This window comes from Fundulus heteroclitus, unplaced genomic scaffold (assembly GCF_011125445.2).
Source record: "Fundulus heteroclitus isolate FHET01 unplaced genomic scaffold, MU-UCD_Fhet_4.1 scaffold_90, whole genome shotgun sequence".
Lineage (NCBI taxonomy): Eukaryota > Metazoa > Chordata > Actinopteri > Cyprinodontiformes > Fundulidae > Fundulus > Fundulus heteroclitus.
This window is the reverse complement of record NW_023397362.1, coordinates 882,053-899,492: the sequence shown is the minus strand read 5'-3', so window position 1 is coordinate 899,492 and position 17,440 is coordinate 882,053. Positions and strand designations below refer to the sequence as shown.

The 17,440-nt window shown below is 40.7% G+C and overlaps 1 protein-coding gene across 1 annotated transcript in view; it reads right to left on the bottom strand.

Moving 5' to 3' along the window:
- Positions 1-240: 240 nt before the first annotated feature.
- fer1l4 (fer-1 like family member 4) overlaps positions 241-17,440 on the bottom strand; it is a 31,331-nt gene continuing 14,131 nt past the window's right edge. The window contains exons 19-49 of the mRNA XM_021307947.2: positions 17,189-17,297; positions 16,587-16,791; positions 15,743-15,875; positions 15,568-15,668; positions 15,399-15,486; positions 15,212-15,328; positions 14,969-15,121; positions 14,194-14,398; positions 13,418-13,542; positions 13,198-13,332; positions 12,672-12,845; positions 11,574-11,684; positions 11,326-11,487; positions 10,887-11,061; positions 10,016-10,128; positions 9,812-9,919; positions 8,251-8,290; positions 7,791-7,891; positions 6,842-6,976; positions 6,627-6,746; positions 6,365-6,492; positions 6,101-6,271; positions 4,656-4,810; positions 4,018-4,199; positions 3,824-3,909; positions 3,631-3,729; positions 3,421-3,538; positions 3,008-3,131; positions 1,789-2,093; positions 1,511-1,611; positions 241-422 (exon numbers count right to left, since the gene is read on the bottom strand). Coding sequence (XP_021163622.2) covers positions 242-422; positions 1,511-1,611; positions 1,789-2,093; positions 3,008-3,131; positions 3,421-3,538; positions 3,631-3,729; positions 3,824-3,909; positions 4,018-4,199; positions 4,656-4,810; positions 6,101-6,271; positions 6,365-6,492; positions 6,627-6,746; positions 6,842-6,976; positions 7,791-7,891; positions 8,251-8,290; positions 9,812-9,919; positions 10,016-10,128; positions 10,887-11,061; positions 11,326-11,487; positions 11,574-11,684; positions 12,672-12,845; positions 13,198-13,332; positions 13,418-13,542; positions 14,194-14,398; positions 14,969-15,121; positions 15,212-15,328; positions 15,399-15,486; positions 15,568-15,668; positions 15,743-15,875; positions 16,587-16,791; positions 17,189-17,297 — 4,260 coding nt within the window. The 3' untranslated portion in view covers position 241. The remainder of the gene's footprint in view (positions 423-1,510; positions 1,612-1,788; positions 2,094-3,007; positions 3,132-3,420; positions 3,539-3,630; positions 3,730-3,823; positions 3,910-4,017; positions 4,200-4,655; positions 4,811-6,100; positions 6,272-6,364; positions 6,493-6,626; positions 6,747-6,841; positions 6,977-7,790; positions 7,892-8,250; positions 8,291-9,811; positions 9,920-10,015; positions 10,129-10,886; positions 11,062-11,325; positions 11,488-11,573; positions 11,685-12,671; positions 12,846-13,197; positions 13,333-13,417; positions 13,543-14,193; positions 14,399-14,968; positions 15,122-15,211; positions 15,329-15,398; positions 15,487-15,567; positions 15,669-15,742; positions 15,876-16,586; positions 16,792-17,188; positions 17,298-17,440) is intronic.

Genomic DNA, 17,440 nt, shown 5'->3' with positions numbered 1-17,440 from the left:
ACAAGTACCAGCATCACACTAAATGAGAAAAAAAGTGTAGAAAACTAATAATTAGATTTCCTAAAATCAGGGATAACCACAGTTTAATGATTCCTTCTAGTGACAGATTATTCCAACACTAAACACTTCCCTGATTAGTTCCTTCGGTGTTAGTATTGCAGCCACGTTTAATGTTTCAGTCTGAGGACCAAACTTGAAACCGTTTGAGTCATTTAGTACAAGGTGATCCCCGCAGGTTTCTTCATCCGTTGATGATGAGGGAGCTGATTTCTCCAGGCAACGTGTAGACAATCAGGACAAGGAAGAGTGTCAGGATGATGAGGATGACCAGGGCTATGATGTATTTCTTGTAGTTCTTCCAGATGAGGAAGACGAAGGTCTTCATGGGATTGATGAACCAGTTGAAGCTGGTGGTGGGACGGCTGTAGAGACAAGAGGCATTGGTTTGCAAATCCTCGGGTTCAGTCGGCCAAATCGAAAACAGTAAAATCTAACAGTGAAATTGACATTAATGCATACGTTAGCTTCTATTGTAGCATTTGTATATATATATATATATATATATATATATATATATATATATATATATATATATATATATATATATATATATGTTTATTATTCTATGCACTAACTACTCATATAAAAACAGAAAGCAGTTACTTTCAAAGCAACAAAGACACACATCCAAGCTTGTATGTTACTGAGAACATTTGATTTTTGGAGACATATGCTGTAAATAGTTTACTGAGTCACAGAGCATAAGTTGCCTTGAATGGAAACTGCAAAGTTTAAATTCACACAATCTGCATCAAAACTGCTGAATGAAGCCCTACCAGCCAACCATTTGAATCTGGGCTTGATACAACTTTACTATGAATCAGATCAAGTACATAGAAAAAATATAATGACCTCACATGTCCTGCAATCAATTGACCAACAAAGTTGCCTGATTCTCATGTTATTTTTTTTTAAACTGTCCTCCATTTTTCTTAAGTTGGCTATTGCTTTTTTTTTTTTTTTTTTTTGTCTGACACAAATATGGGAAGGACTGAAATAATTCTCTATTGGTTTGTGTTTAATTATATCTAATAGGATTTACAATGTAATTAAAAATGTATTTGCCTCAAGACTCCAAAATAGCAATTAAATGTCAACAGTAATTGGTTTGATTATTTTAATGCAACATAAACAATGATTTGTTGAGTTTTTGTTAATGGCTAGCATATTGACAAAACTTTTAATAGAGTGCTATCTTAACTTTGAATGCATTTTTAATCTCCAGACAAAATGTATTTGGTAAAAATTGTGTGTGTGTGTGTGTGGGGGGGGGGGGGTTCAGCCCCCTCAAGAAGGGAAAGATAACTACTCATACTTAAATATGACTAACTGGCAGAATTGTAATTTTTGCTAGTTTTTACAGCTTTCACAATTCTGATCTCCCGATTTAGAGTGGACATTTACTGGAGCATTAATGTTATGAATATGTTTGTGTGTGATTGTGTGTTACTTTGGCTTTTCCAGAGGTTCAGGCTCTTTGCGTCCACGCCCCACGGGATTCGCCTCCGCCTGCTCCAAAGTCACCAGCTGCAGCTCTGCCTCCACCTTTCCCTTCACAGAAACAATTGGAGCATTGCAGATGTTCAGTCTGTCCTATATCAGCAGTTACACGTATATTGCATCAGTAATTGCAATCATAAGGTCAATCTGTGTTCATAATATTACAGAAGTAAAAACATTTCTGGCTGCTACAGACCAAGACAAATAAATGAGCAATCATTTTTGTACCATCAATAAGTAGGTATTGCCCAAACTGTCAGTGTACTGGATGTCTTCCTGTCTCATCTGGCTTCTTTTGTCCTTGGTCTTCTTTTTCTTTTTGCGTCCCTTCTTCATGGCATCTTGTTTCTCCTTCTCCTCCCTCTCAAAGTCCTCCGCCGTCTTCAAGCGGACCAGCGGCCACCAGCCCTTCATCTTCTTAGCCCGAAAGATGGAGAAGCGAGGACTCGCCAGGTCCTTCGCCATTGCGATCGTACACTTGCTGGACGTCTTTGCCGGACGCACCATGCTGCCGAGAGAAAGCTCTATGGACCCTGAGTGAAAATTCAGAAAAAAGGAGGATAATATTTTTTTTTGCTGCAAATATGGGCACATAGGAGCATACAGAAACAGACATACAAACCTGAATTTGAGAAGAAAAATCCAAAATACTTAAAAATATTATTGGCAAATACAATCGACGGTGATGTTTTACATTGAAGTCTAATTTCTCTTATAAAACAGAAGAAGAATGCATTTTATTTGATTATCTTATGTTATGTTTAAAAGTAACAGAGAGCAAGTCGTCAGTGAGCACAGACTATTAAAGACTGTGTTTCATTGGAGATAAACGTTTTAATAATTGGCTCATATGTGGGAGTCTGAAAGGGGTAATTATTGGTTAAGGCTCTTATAATGTTACTAATTAGCAAACTGTAGTAGTAATGGACGTATGTGTATTAGTAGTGTAACTCTCAGACGCATGGTAGCTGAAATACACAAAAATAAAATTCCTAATGTATAAAATTACACAACTTGTCTGCAACATAACGTAAAGTTGAGCCAAATTTAAACCTGGCAGAGGTTGAATGTACCGTTACATCGTGCTGAAATCTGTATCTGCTCATTTGACAACCCTCCCTGTGATGGGGAGGTCTCTACTTGACCCATGTCTATAGTAAAACCAGAAATATCACACAGCAGGTAAGCGATTCAAGAAATATGAAAGAAAGGTTGTTTTAACCGAGCTATTGGGAGGAGAACTGCTGCACATAAAAGTCTGCAAACTCATTGGTTTTGCTTGTCACTTGGAGCAAAATAAATGGCTCCCCTTGTTTTATTTATTTTCCTCAATGTTAATCTCGTGTTTCGCAGTGACTTTTGAGGTTTTTTTGAACAGTTCTGAACTTTCATCAAGCTAAAGATTATTTCCTCCGACAGCACATAGCCTGCACCACTTCAGTCTCACCTAGAAAGTCATTGGCTGAGATGCGGTCGTAGTCCCACACCTGCAGCGCCAGAAAAGCCGGCTGGCGAAACTCAGACTCCTCCAGGGAAAAGATGGACTCCTTCTTTTTATACACCACCTCTTTCTACAAGGACAGAAAGGCTTTTTTTTTATTTACCTCATTATCGTTTTATTATCATGTCATACATCACATTTTCAAGGGCTAATTCATGTCGTTTCTGCAAACACTAGAGTTATTTTGAAAGAATCAAGCAATTTGACATCGTTTAGTTCAGTTCATTCATGTCCAACAAAAGGTGTTGCTCTCCAGACCCGATCAACCGATATTTGCACTCAATGCTGAGTCTGTTCTTGATTGTTAAACTGAAATTACCTGCTTTATAACACAGACCTCGGGATTGACACGCATGTACCTCAGTGGGAAGGTAGTCGAATCTGAAAACAAATCTCCAGTTGAAGTTTCCTTCGCCCGTCAGGGAGTTGAAGTGAACGTCAGTTTCCTGCTTGTCTCCCTCCAGCCCTTTTATCCAGCTGCGACAAGAACAAATGAAATGCGGTAACGGTCGGTCTGACTGCGTTAAACCGGACGGACAAATCAACAGCTTGACGGGTACAAGTCTGACCCTTTGACGTAGATGTCAGAGGAGGGGTCGCCAGTGAAAGGGTTGACATCGTCCAGAAACACGTCATCGGTGTTCCAGATGATCACTCGCAGCTCAAACCTGTCATCAATCGAGACAAAAAAAACAACCATTATCAACTGCTGTGGTCCAGTTTCTGTTCTGCTGACCTGCTCTCAGTTGGATGTCCACCTACTGTTCAGGTAGGCGGGGTTTTATGTCAACAGCAGGCGGAGCTGGGATGTCGGTGGGAAACATGTCCACCCACATATGAAGATAACCCTGCAACAGACACAGAAATTGGTGATAGCGACCATTTAGAGCACATGCAGCAACATCTTCTGATTTTTATTTATTTATTTTTTCTTGGCTCTGTAGACGTTTCTGGACCTGGGGGAGTCCAGGATTGTCTTGGTTCTGCAGAGAGCGGATCTCCACATGTTCCGGTACCAGAGGAACAGCTCCAGGGAGTGACTCCCTCATCTCCCCCCAGCGCCGCAGCACATTCAGGGCCGCGTGCTCCTCCATCTCCGCCTCCTCCTCTGGAGAGCGCTCGTTCTTCTTCAGCAGACCTTGGAAAAAAAGACACAATCTATCAGAGCTGCTGCTCCTGCTGCTGCTCTCAGCTGGATTAGAAATCCAACATAGCATATTCCCATCTGCCAGCCGTTTGGGGAGTTTGGATGAAAAGAAACTTTCCTAAATCCCTAAAAATAGAAGACATGGTTGGATCAGTTTAAACAGGTTTGGATCATCAGAGAGACACGCTGGAGGAAGAAACTTTCTCAGTGGTTTGTTTGTAGTGGTTTTACTTTATTCTTACTTCTTGTGTTTTAAACAACTGGTCAACTTTGCTTAGAATAATAACATGAAGTTATTAGTAAAACATGATATTAACCTGTTTACTATTTATATATATTACAGCACTTCCGGGCCTAAAAACTCTCTCACTGACTGACTGACTGCATCCATTGAGGTCTATCTGCCTCTTTACCTTAATATCTGTCTACCTATATACTCCGGCCCACCTTCTGGTACTGCATCTGGCGGTATTTTGAAGATCATGTTGAGGACCTTCACTTCAGATGTTCTGTACTCTGGGGAGGGGATGCCGTTCTTCCTGCAGAGCTCGGCCAAAATTGTCGACGGTTTCTTTGCATCTCGCCACTTATTGTAACCGTCGCTTTAAAGACAGAGAGATACAGGCTTTAAATGGTTTGCAGACATTGCACACTGTATTGCAGATGTTTCATTAAGGTATTAACGTTAAACCTTAACTCTTTGTTTTTGCATTTCCATGCACTTTTGGCTGAAATTCAAAGTAGTATTGTTACTAAAGGAGAATAAAGTTAGAAGTCATTAGATATATCCATATCTAGCTGCATCCACTAAAGAGCTATGGTGGCACAGAATGAATAAAACTGTTTGTGTTCACATGGTATTAATACTTTTCCTGAAATCAAAGGATTTTGCACCTCTCTAACTATATTCCAGGTTAAGTACAATAAAAATAAAGGTAGTTGTTTGGGCTTAGTTGCCATAAATTCACCAATAGTTTTGAATAATTAAAGTGGTTTTGTTCAAGAAATTCAACTCTTTTACCTGTTGTGCATAATGCACTAATTATATGACATTGTTGGCTATTAAAGAATACGTTGCTGGTTTGAATTTCAGCCCAGATTTAGTGTTCATATGTACAGCAGGTGCTACAGTTCTGATGAACTTACATTATTGTTTCATACATTTTAAAACAGTTATTCTTTCCAAGGTCGGTGTGCTCAAACAATCAAAATTCAGTGAAATATATTTATTTATTTATTTTCCTTTTCTGTGAAGTAGTAAAAAAATCAAAAATTCTCTGTGTTGGTCCCTGTATAATAGTTAAAATAAAGACTGCAAAGCCCAAAATGTATGAAGTATTATAAACATAAGGAATCTTCTCATGCTAGCAGCAAATTGGTAAAATAATATGTTTCATGGACTAACATGTAATTTGTGCACAGGGTTTTCAAAGTTTTAGTTTTACATCTGCATTTCAGAGGAACATGACATCCTTCACAAAGTCATGTGTAGTAATTACGACCTCATGTAGTAGCACTGATATTTATATTGTGGCACTTTTCCACTTTTTTCTTTCTGTAATACTGAGTTAATATTCTATCCCCAGTGTTACGTTTTGACTTACTTTATGCACTTTGCTGCTTTAGTACATCAATGTTTCAGTTCTATCACTAACATTTGTCATTATCATCATTTTTGGTGCTTACTCTGAGGTGCTTTTTAACGTTTTGATTCATTTTATGTTCTTTGCATTTCAAACATACTGAGAACGGGCTGAAAAACAACTGAAGTGCTGATTCTGGTTCTAATCGCATTACAGCATAAATAGAGAACCCGTCCCTTCTTTTGCACTAATATGTTATTGATGATGAGCTGCTGGAGTCCTAACACTCGCTCACAAAGCGGTACCAACGTGTCATAGTGAAGAGCAAGACCGCAGGAGGCCCGATGGCGGCTGTAGAACCGGTTCTCCAAGTCGATCCGAGTCTCTCCAATGACGTCGTCGGCTCCAACCAGATCGTGATCCATGACCGTGACGACCAGCTCGGTCTCCAGGGGGAAAGATACCGTGAGTTCAAACACCCTGAAATACAGAGTTAGATCTTCAGACCGGCTCTAAGGCAGGCAGGGATCAAATATGGGCGAACAAACCGGCAGAGAGAAAAATGAAACCGACTCTCCAAACGTCGGGTTGAGCTGTTTGGGGATGTATCGCTCTTTGGAGTCCAGACTTTGATCTCCCACCTTAACAACAATGTAAGGGTCAGCTTTACCGTTCGGGTCAGTGGGAGCCAGGCTGGTGGCCTGCAAGACAAAACTGAATTAAAAGTTACTCATAAAAAAAACACTCTACCAGCTGATGGATAACTAATCCAAATATGGCATCAGTGCCACTAAAAGCCAAACTGTGTGTATGAGTGACAGCCGTGGACCGGTACCTTCACAATGTAAACTCTGACTAAGACTTTGACAGGTGAATTTTTAGGGATTCCCTTTGTGATCTGACATGTGGTGTCATCTCTGTCCTCTGGATCGATGGGATAAATCAGGAAGGAACCCTGTTAAAGAAAGGCAGGAAGCGATAAAAAAAAAAAAAAGATTTCTCAACAGAAACACAGTAATACGAGTAAACGGGGAGCTGCATCAGCATTACCTTGTATTTTCCCATCAGCCTCTCCTCATCATCCTCCTCATCGTCCTCAGTGATGGCCTGGCCTTTAAACAGAGGAAAGACCCGCAGCCAGTCCTGAAAGTCGCTGAACTCTGATTCCAGATCGCTTTCATAAAGCTGAAGAAAAACACGCAAGTTAGCAGGAGCATCCAGGAAAATCCCTGGGAATTCAGGAAGTATCCAGAGTCCAGCTTCACCGTCATGAATCTCAGTAAATCAGAACATTAGTAAAGAATTCCCAATAAAATCTGCAATGGGCTTAGCTTAACAATCCTCACAAGACTTCCATTCTTCCTGCACCTTTTTTACCTTTTCCTTTTTTCCATTAATGGAAAATAGGACACAGTAACTGGCAACCTCTTTAGCAATGCCCTTTGGTGATCTACCTGCCTTCTGAGAGGCGTCGGTGGCTTTCTCACTGACAACTTTCACGGCAGCAGTTTTAACAGAGTTTAAAAATACATTTCTAAGTTTATGCAGCTTTCATGTGAGGCTGTTCATCTACTTAACCTACTTTTTGTCTTGTAACTCATAAATAATAAAAACAGTGACATCTATATAAAAAACTAATGTAAAATGTAAATAACATGGTTTTCTCTGCAAGAATTCTTGTAGACAGCAATAGAAACATAATCCGTTTTGAATTGGACTTAAGACAGCATTATCTGTGCAAACATTAATTAATGAATACTCGTTATAAAGCTATGGTTATTTGATAAAAATCCAGTCAAATGCCTGAATAAAAATTTTATCTTTGAAGTGGGGAAAATCATTCATATCTCACTTTCTACCAGATTTTTATTGTGCCTCTTTTAACCGTTGACCCTGCTCATTACTGGTCATCTAAAGGCAACAATGATCTTCTGTGTTTGAGTAAAAAATGATTAAAACTGGACAAAAGAAGGTCCGTTTAGTTTCTGTGCGCTCCCACCTTTAGTGTGGCGATCATCTTGCGTTTAGGAGGCTCGATCTCAACCACGTCCACTTCTTCCTCCTCTTCTTCAATGTTGGCCATGGTCAAATTTACTCCCTCTGTTCAAAGCAGGACATTTGTCTTGTAAAATACTTTATCAGATGTTATTTTCTAAAAATGCACGTTTTGTCTTCTTTTGTCATCTCATTGTGTTTTTGTTCACATAAATATCGGCTTTACTCCTGCTCACTGGCAGCAACCAAAGCTCAACCAGAGAGATGAAATTAAACTGGGACGTCTTCCTGGAGAACAATACTGGTAATGTTGAAGCCTGTGTTTATGCACAACATACATAAAGCAACCTCTTTTTAATAATGGCTATATAAGGCTCAATTGTGTGAAAGTTTTCCATTTAGAAGTTAGATCAGAGAAAATAACAACCCGACAGGCTGATTATGATGTCTGAGGTAACCTGTACCTGTCTCTGCTTCGTCCTCCTTCTCCTCTCGCTCTGCAGCCTGCACACAGGGACGCATAATCAGAGGATAAAACTTTTACAGCAAAAAGAACAAAACAGAGAGATTCCTCACAGGCTTTTCAGTGATTAAACCATTTATTAGGTAGTTCTGTTGTTCTCATCTGATTCATGAAAACTTTACACGTTATGTTTTGAGTTTGTTGTTTTAAGACCAAAATGAACTCAAAACAACAAATGATTCATAAATCAGTGTTTAGTGAATTAATGAGTCATTTAAGGGGAACGATAGTCCCCCTTAAGGGTCAAGGGCCACAAAACTGTTTAAGGAGAATGTCTAAAGAAAGTTTGCTTTAAAAAGGTATATCAAAGTCTGGCTTTGGAAGTAATATAAGAATACCCAGACGTTTAAAATAATATTGCATTTCTGCTTGTTTTAGGAACTTATGCTTTTATGTTTATCTTTGATAGTGAGAAATGCCAGAAAGGTTTGGAGTTTTGCAAACCACTATATGTACTTGGAGCAAGAGGGCGGCGCAGGACTCTGCAGCAGGCAAGGCGCTCCGGCTTATTTTGTTTGTTAGTGTGTTCTTATTCGTGTTATCACCACTCCAAGCTATCTTTAAATAAAGAAAACACATAAATAAAACACTGTTACCCGTGTTCATTGCCTGTTTTATTTGTTTGTTTGTCTTTCTTATGTGTATTCTTAGCCGGAGTGGCCAAAAATGAAGTATCCCCACAGTAACACGTGGTGACAATAAAGAATCTTTGCTGGACCTTTGCTGCATGTCTTCTCCCTCTCGCTCATCAACACCATATGGTGTCAGCCTTCTGTCCAATAAAGGCCAGTAGAACCACCAAATTAAAAATTTTAAACTATAAAATGCCACAATCAGGATCTACGGTGGGAGTATGAGGAACTGCCAGCAATGTGATGTGCAGTGTTAGGAGTCCACCAATCTCTGTGTTTCGTTTGCAGGCCACAAAGTTCAATTTTCTCTTCTCATTTGAGCACATTCTTCGATGTTTACTGTGCCTACTGAATTGTTTGTGGCAAAATACAACTGAGACTTCTTATTACTTTCTCTCAGCAATAACCTTTGTTCTGTTACTCCTCCACAGACGGCCAATTTTAAGAGTATATAATAAATCGTTGTCCCGTCAACAGATTTTCCCCCGCCTGGGCCGCCCTTTTATTTTCAGATGATGGATGGAAAAGTGCTCTGTGAGATGTTCAAAGGTTGTTTTACAACCTAATCCTTAAAGTTCAGAACAAGCTTCTTTGGCATTAGTGTGTTTTTTATTTCTTTGGGCTGTTTGTTCGCTGATATTCCTTCTGAGTACCTTCAGAGCACGCCGACGTTTTCAGCCTTTTTGAAATACGTGCACTATTTCACTGCTTTGCACTGCTTTGTGTTGGCACTTTCTAAAACAAAACTCAAGTCAAACACATTGAAGTCTGAGGTTGTAATGTTAGAACATGGAAAAGTACTGAAGTAATAATATTACTTTGTATTGAGAATATATTGAGAAGGAACAGCTGAGTGAATCTGGGTCTCACCTGCTCCTCCTGTGAGGCGTAGTACTTGGACCACCAGTCCAACTCCTCCTTCTCAGGAGCCTCTTCCTCCAGCTCCTCCACCTTTCTTTTCAGCTTCTTCAGGGGAGCCTAAAGGTATTTATTCATACCCACCATTACTTTATGGTGGGCTGTCGAAGTATAAATCAGTTTTGAGGGTTTTGTTTCTGTGATTATTGTACTCACGTTAACTATCTTCATGGGGTTCATGGGAATTTTCGACTGTTTGACTGTCAAATTGCTGAGTCCCATGTTCGTCACTGACTTCAAAGGGTTGATCCTCATTGAATTCTGCCTGGCTAGAAATAAGCACATAAAAACGTGTTTGTGAAAACTTTAAAGGTAAAAACAAGGGAGGCCCGGAGCACTGTGCTGCAGGGAAACATACTTCCACATTAGAAAAGATTCAAACTCAGCTTTTAAGCAAAATATTGGACTTTGTTTTGGAGCTTTAACTCATCTAGACCAACCCAAAATAATCCCTGGCAACTGTCTACATCAAGTACAATCATATTCTCATTCATCGGCATCTTCTTTAATTTAAAGCAGCAGTGTCCAAAATTGTTGGCTATTGGGCCAAAATGATTAATTCAAAAGCGCTCGAGGGACAAAAAATTAATAAAAATAATTGACACAACCAAAAATACTGACCCTGCCCAACAAAATATGATCATTTTAACAAAATATATTAAACTGTATTTAGTTTAATTAATTCCAATCAGACTTTAATGTACCAAAGTCTGCATTTGAGTAAAAGTCGCCCTATATATTATGAAATTAAAGCGAATGCAAAAATGTGCTTTTTAAAAGTCAAATGTTTTGTGTTTACCGAAATTCTTTCGGTACAACCGAAGATTTCAATTTGTCTATAATAGATTTACTCTAATTAAAAACCGAAGCTCCCATCTGCAAAAAGCCACCAGCGCTGGTCGGCCAAACTTTTCTTGAAATTCAGTTGGAGGGCCACACAAAAATAGAAAAATGGTTTTCAAAAAATCCTCTACATATAGTAAATTCCAAATAGTTTTGCAGCTATTAAAGATTTTAACGGCATTACCTTTAGGTTTTGGCTCCTCTTCTTCTTCCTCTTCCTCCCCTCCATGTTCACGTAGAGCATAGTTCATGAGGTTCTGGACAACATGGGACCCAACCAGAGCAATGTGACCAAATGCCCGATGCTCCACCACAAACACCGTCAGTGGAGGGTGGAGGTAGGACTGCTCTGGGAGCTCCTGATCAAACCAAATAAAGAAAGCAGCTTTAGCCCATTCCAATCTTACCCTTCACAAAAAAAAACTGAATAAAGGCTGAAAATTTTGCAAAACATTTGACCTTTAATTTCAGTACTTCTGCCCCACTAAGAAGTCCCACATTTAGCAATTATTGCTCCTAGCAGAACCTCTAAATTCACAGCTACTGACCCCCCTCCTCCCCCAAACATCACAATTCATTTCAAAGATTTGACGACATGAAAAAAAAAAAAAAAAGAGACGGACCACATCAATGTAGCGGACCACTTCTTTAAAGTTGGGGTTGGTCTTGTAGCTCTGGATCTCCTCAGATTCCAGCTGCTGTCCTGCGCACTCCACCCTCACATGTGGATGCTCCACCTCAAACAGCTGCACCCGCTTCAGCTCCCGCAGGCCCCAGAAAAGCACCTGAAAAAAAACACCAAACGGAGAGATGCTGAAAGCCATCAGTGGTAGACATTTAAACTGCATGCACGCGCCTTCGTGAGCCCCACCTCGATCCTGAAGGTCTTCAGAACGGGTCGGACTCCCTCTGGGATCATGTAAGATTTCTGCTCATCGATGTAAGTCAGCTCCTGAGGATCCACACTGGTGGGGAGGCAGGGCTTCAAGGGAGGGGGTTGGAAAACAGCTATGATTTATGGTAGCAATAAAATCTTGTTTGCTGCCATTGTTTCTGATTTTATAGAATCAGGTTTATTAGAATTTAACATTCACAGGCTAATGACAACAAACATAAATGTATCCAGATGACTTAAACCTCTGTGAATGCAATCAATTGTCAAAATGGTTTTAAACCAATTGCATTAGGCGTAGAAGATCAGTCTACAGCATCAAGTTATGTTGTTATGTTACCCTCTTTCACAGTATTTAAGTTTTTTGAAATGTGAACAGTTTCTGTAACCTTTACACTTAGTTTGTTTTAAAGTAATTGTTGAAGGAAAGAACTATGCTTCTTATTCTATGTTTAAGCATAAACAGCTAAATGCCAGGAGATACCACCAACTCAGAGTAATTGCAATTTACACATTAACTTTAGAGCACAGGTGTCAAACTCAAGGCCCGCGGGCCGAATCCGGCCTGTCAAGGTAAATTATCCGGCCCTCAAGAGCCAAAAAAAAAAGGCACTTCATGTCATAAAGTAGAGGCATATATCCTTTTAAAGTGTATAAAGTGGCTAAAACTGTGCCTCCTGTAAGTGTAACTCACCCCAATATCAACTTTTTTTGCAGATAAACTGTATAAACTGGGCCTAAGGTTGCTACTTTTATGTTACTGTGCGTTTTTTTATACTTCTATGTGAACTGGAATGAAATTATGAAATGAAAGGTATCGTCTATACACGTGCAACCGGCCCTTTTAATGACTTCATGATGCCAAAGTGGCCCTATATAGAAATAAGTTTGACACCCCTGCTCTAGAGCAATGGGTGTGTCTTGTGAAACGCCATGAAAGTGGAAGAGTTCATGAACTACTTGTCGCTGGTGTATCACATGAAAGTCTAATAGATTACGACGTTTTCGGATTTAATGAGACAAACTACGAAGGACCGATAAAGGTTGGACTTAGACTGACTTGTTGCCCAGCCTCACCTCTCCAAAAGCAGAGTAGTCGAGCTCAATGAGCTCAAAGGCAGCCAGGAGCTCTCCTGCAGGGACCCTTCCCCTGCTGATATCATAGAACCGAAGTCTGGGCTTCTCATAGAACTGCTCCACGGTTTTAAACTCCGGTTCTGCATAAGCTCGACCCAGAGGCTTCGGACTGCCCTGCATAAACACAGAGATTCACAAACTGCTTGAAATTAAGTCTTTACTCTGCTAGAAGGGAGCCGTTAATTGTTCATAACAGTTAACGTCCTTCACTTATTTACGTAATTCAACTTTCCTTCCAGCAGATTCATCACTGACCCTGGCTTTAAAATGAATCAATGTTTTATTAATTTTTATTTTTAGCCCCAACCCATCAACTATAACCAACATAATTGATTTAAAATGTTTTCATTTGGAGTTTAGCAGCAAGCAAAAAAACAAAACAAAAAGTCAAACTGGAAGCAACAGTCTAACCTATATAACAGATCTAAATATGAGTGATGAAACATTAGAGGAGGCATAGATGTACCACTGTGTCGTAGTCATAGATGTTGATGATGATGAGAGGTGGGTCTTGTTGAAATTGTTCCTTCGTTCCTTCCAGCAGAACTCTGTCAAACAACAAACACTCACACCAGGAGGGGGAGAGGGTGTCCGGCAACACCTGCGCACAGTCGTACAGACACAGCTCAGGTCACGCTGCGCCCGAGCCACCGGGTCTTTCAGACATGTAGAGTAGCTGGACATACCCTGGTGACCTGGCACTGTGTGGAGAACACCACCTTTGCAAAAGGATCCGAGAGCCCGTCATCATCTGCGGCCATAAGGCCACGCCCCTGGTACAGGTGACACCGTAGCTGGAAGTACCTGCAGTCTGCAGAGGCAGAGATAGTCAAGGTTCAGAATAACGAAACTTCTGATCATTCGAAACTTTTAAGATACTGAGCTTTGGATATTTTGGGGATCAGGAGACTCACCCTTAGCCTCGTGAGACCATCCTGATCTCGCGAGCTTTCAAGGTTTCACTCGCAGATCAGTCTGGCTACTTTCCGTTAAAGAAAATTTGGAGCAGTTCACCAAATGAACGTCCAATCAACGTTGACTTTGAGGCGGGTTGAGGTGTGACGCAACGAGAAGCGCGACAGTTCAGTCTAAAGAACATGGCAGCTTTAGCTGATGAAACTAGCGTTAGCGTGGCTATTGAGCAAGTTTTATCGGAATTACAGAGTATTTCTTCACTGAAAGAAGAGCAAAACACTGCTCTGGAGGCTTTTCTCAGAGGAAAAGATGTTTTTGCTCTTCTCCCGACTGGTTTCAGCAAGAGTTTGATCTATCAATTGGCTCCTCTTGTCGTGTTAGTACGTCATATGCTTCGTTGATCTGATTGGTTTATTTGGCCCGTCTATCACCAACATAGGCCAATCAGCTAACCAGTATATTTCGCCCCTTCCCAAAATGACTTCAACGGAAGGTTTCCAGATGGATATGCGGAGCAAATCCATCTGGCGGAGTCAGGTTAACTCACCCTGGCAGGACAGACTGACGGGTAACTTTCTCCTCCCCTCCACAGGAAGCAGCTGTCTCTGTGTCTCCTGCTCGTCCTCATCCTCATACAAAGGCATGAACTCCTCTGGCAGGCTGTTGATCACTTCTTTGCTGTACTTGACAAGACCAAGCCACAGGTACACCTCCAGCTTGGCAAAGGTTTCGCTTGGTGAGCATCCTGGAGACTTTAAGTCAGAGAAATAGTTAACCTGAAACTTCACAACAGCGAGCGCATCAAACAGGAGATTCAGGATGCTAACCCTGTTCTAAACCTGAAAGTTTTATGTAATGGGAGGTTTTTTAAAAGCTAACTGTAAAAAGGCAGGTTTTATGTATGACTTAAGAGACAGGCATAATGATGAATAATAATGAAATAATGAGAGAAACTGTTGAGTAAAAAGGGACAGCCATGGATGGTTTTCTGGGCAGATATCATTAATAAAAGTTTTGACACATGTTTCTTTGTATCAACTAAAATGTTAAAAGTTATTTACATCCAAACATTCATCATATCACTAAAGAGGAAAGAACATACTGGGAACTCCCATACCTGAGCCCAAATCACCCAAAAAGACCTTGCAAAGACCTTATAAAGACCATTTTCATAAAGAAGAAGTGCAGTCTTGAGGCAGAATGAAGGGGCCTTAAATTTATACCTGGACCTCCTTACTGCTCTGTGTGTATGACCATGACACCTAGCAAGAGGACAACTTTAACCACTATCTGTAAAAAGCAGACAGATGTGCCATAAAAACCTTCATGTAGAGAGTGGTGATGCGGCCACAGTCCCTCCCTTTCTGCTCCTCCACCAACGAGAAGAGGATGGAGTGGGAAGGAATCCTGACATAAGCCAGCCGCTTGCTTCCATTAAGCAACCAGAGGAAAGCGTCTGGGATGGTGCTCTGGGGCTGGAGGTAAAATATGTTAGTGCTTCGTCAATGGATGTGCAGCCTTTTTGCTGGTTTGCAGTTTAGATGCCCCTTTCTGAGGGTTCTGACCTCTACAGCCAGTTGGCGAAGCTTCTTTAAGATTTTCCAGCCTTCCATCAAGTACTCCTTGGTTTTGTTTCTGGTGATCCTTCGCCTGGCCCTGACTGCCTGTCTGGCTAGTAGAACCTACAAACAGTCCGTTAGAGACTGGCAATCGCATCGTTAGGAGCAGAAACGCGTCTGGGAACAGACTCACCAAATTCTTTTTGATGAAGTCCCTCCTGCATTTATCCAGGCCGTTCGGACGGGACTGAGATCTCCGGTCAGAGAAGGCGCTAAACTGTCTGCGGAGCAAGAGGGGACAGTGGCGGAAACCAAACAGGTAACAAAGCCGATATTGTTATATTTCTGATTTAAAAACTCACTTGCAACAAGTCACCAGCTCCAGTAACACCTCGATCAAACGTTCCTTTGCTTTACTCTTTGGCCTCCGCAGGAGGATTTCCACCTGGTTGAGACCAAGCTCCTAAAAGACAGAAGAAGAACTTTGGAGACGCTAAATAATTCACTGAGAAATAATTGAAAGCGATTGACCCCCACCAGCCTGTCGGCCATCTTGCTCAGCCAGTTGGCCTGATTGAGACGGAAGCTGTGATCTTCAAACTGGCTCCAGACATACAGACAAGGCTTTAGATTCATCGACGGGGGCTGCAGTTGAATACATTTAAATGACCTGAAAACAAGGAAAGACACACGCAGAAGTCCATAAAGTAGTGAGATATAACCTGTTATAACTTATGAGTTGGAGGTCATTGCAGATTTCTGCAACAGTTATGACAAAAAGGGTTTTAATGTTGGCCCAGGGTCTTTCTGTTTGTACGTTCTCCCAATGCGACCGTGGGTTTTCTCTGGGTTCTCCGGCTTCCTCCCAGAGTCCAAAATCAAGACCATGACTTGGTCTCTCTAAGTTGTGTTAAGGTCTAATTGTCTGTGAGCACATGACACTGAGGGAACCTGACCAAGCTTCAATATATGACGAGTATAGCGTGAGAACGTGTTGGTGTGCATGGTTGTTGTTTCTGCGTTTTTCTAGGTTGCCCTGTGACCGGCAGCATGCCCAGAGTTGACCCCGCCTCTCAGCCGATGGCCGCTGAAGAGAGGTACCAGAACACAGAGTATGCTACAGTTTTCTGATTTTTATTTGTGAAAAAAAAGATGTTTAGAAACAGTTTGCTGGCCACAATTTTGTACTGTCTTGTGTTGGTCTGTCCCATAAAATCCAAATATGATGCATTGAAGCTTGTGGTTGCAAGGGTACAAAACGTGAAAAGGTTTAAGAATCCCTTTGCAAGGCTCTGCATCTGTATACAGTTATTTCAAGCTTACAACTGTTTGTAATTTTTATAAAAACTTGTCTCAGTACATTCGTCTGAATAAAATGTACCTGTCATATTCAGTTGCCTGAGGTCTCATGGCAGAAGACACAGATCGGTTCTCAGGTTCAGGATTCGTCATCTCTCTGTCCAGCTCATCCTCCGACTCCAGCAGACCATGTGCCTCCTCAGTCAGATCTTCTCTGCTCCTCCTCAGCTCCTCCCTGCTCTGGCTTTTCTTAGACTTCCCAACTCCCACTGCCTTCCCATAATTCCCTGCCAAATACAAAAAAACAAAAAAAAACAATGAGAGGACTCTGCGGTTCGATGTCAGAAAATAAAAGCTGATTTCAGGAGCCCAAAATGATCTGGTAAATAAGCGATGTGAATCAGATGCTGGACCTCTTCTCGGCCAAAATCTTACAGTTTAGGATGCAATTTCAGTGAAAACTAGAGTCTGTGCCACTAAAACTGAGGGGGGGAAACAAAACAAAATGGCAACCGTAATTTCTTCTGAAGTACCTAAAAAGTAGGTAGTTTAGAAATATTCCTGACATTTATTGTCATATGAGCAGTGGATTTGCATTGCAATCGACTGATAGAAATCAGTTTCATCTGTATCAATCTTTAGGTTCTTAATGTATTAGTAATAAAAACATTATCAAATGCTTACCAATGGAGAGTTCAAAGGTGAGTGGTTTTGTTCCTACTGACGGGTCAATCATTGTGATTTCAAACAGAGATGCAAAGAGCAGAAACTCCTCCTTCTGTCCCAGATAGCCCTGAAGGAAACATAAATATACAGTTTAATGCTGAAACAATACGTTATTTATTAACAAGTCACTGACACAAATGTTAGAAATTAAAATTTTAAGGAGAAAGAAAACTACTATAAATTATAAATGCGTATTTTTAAATAGATTTT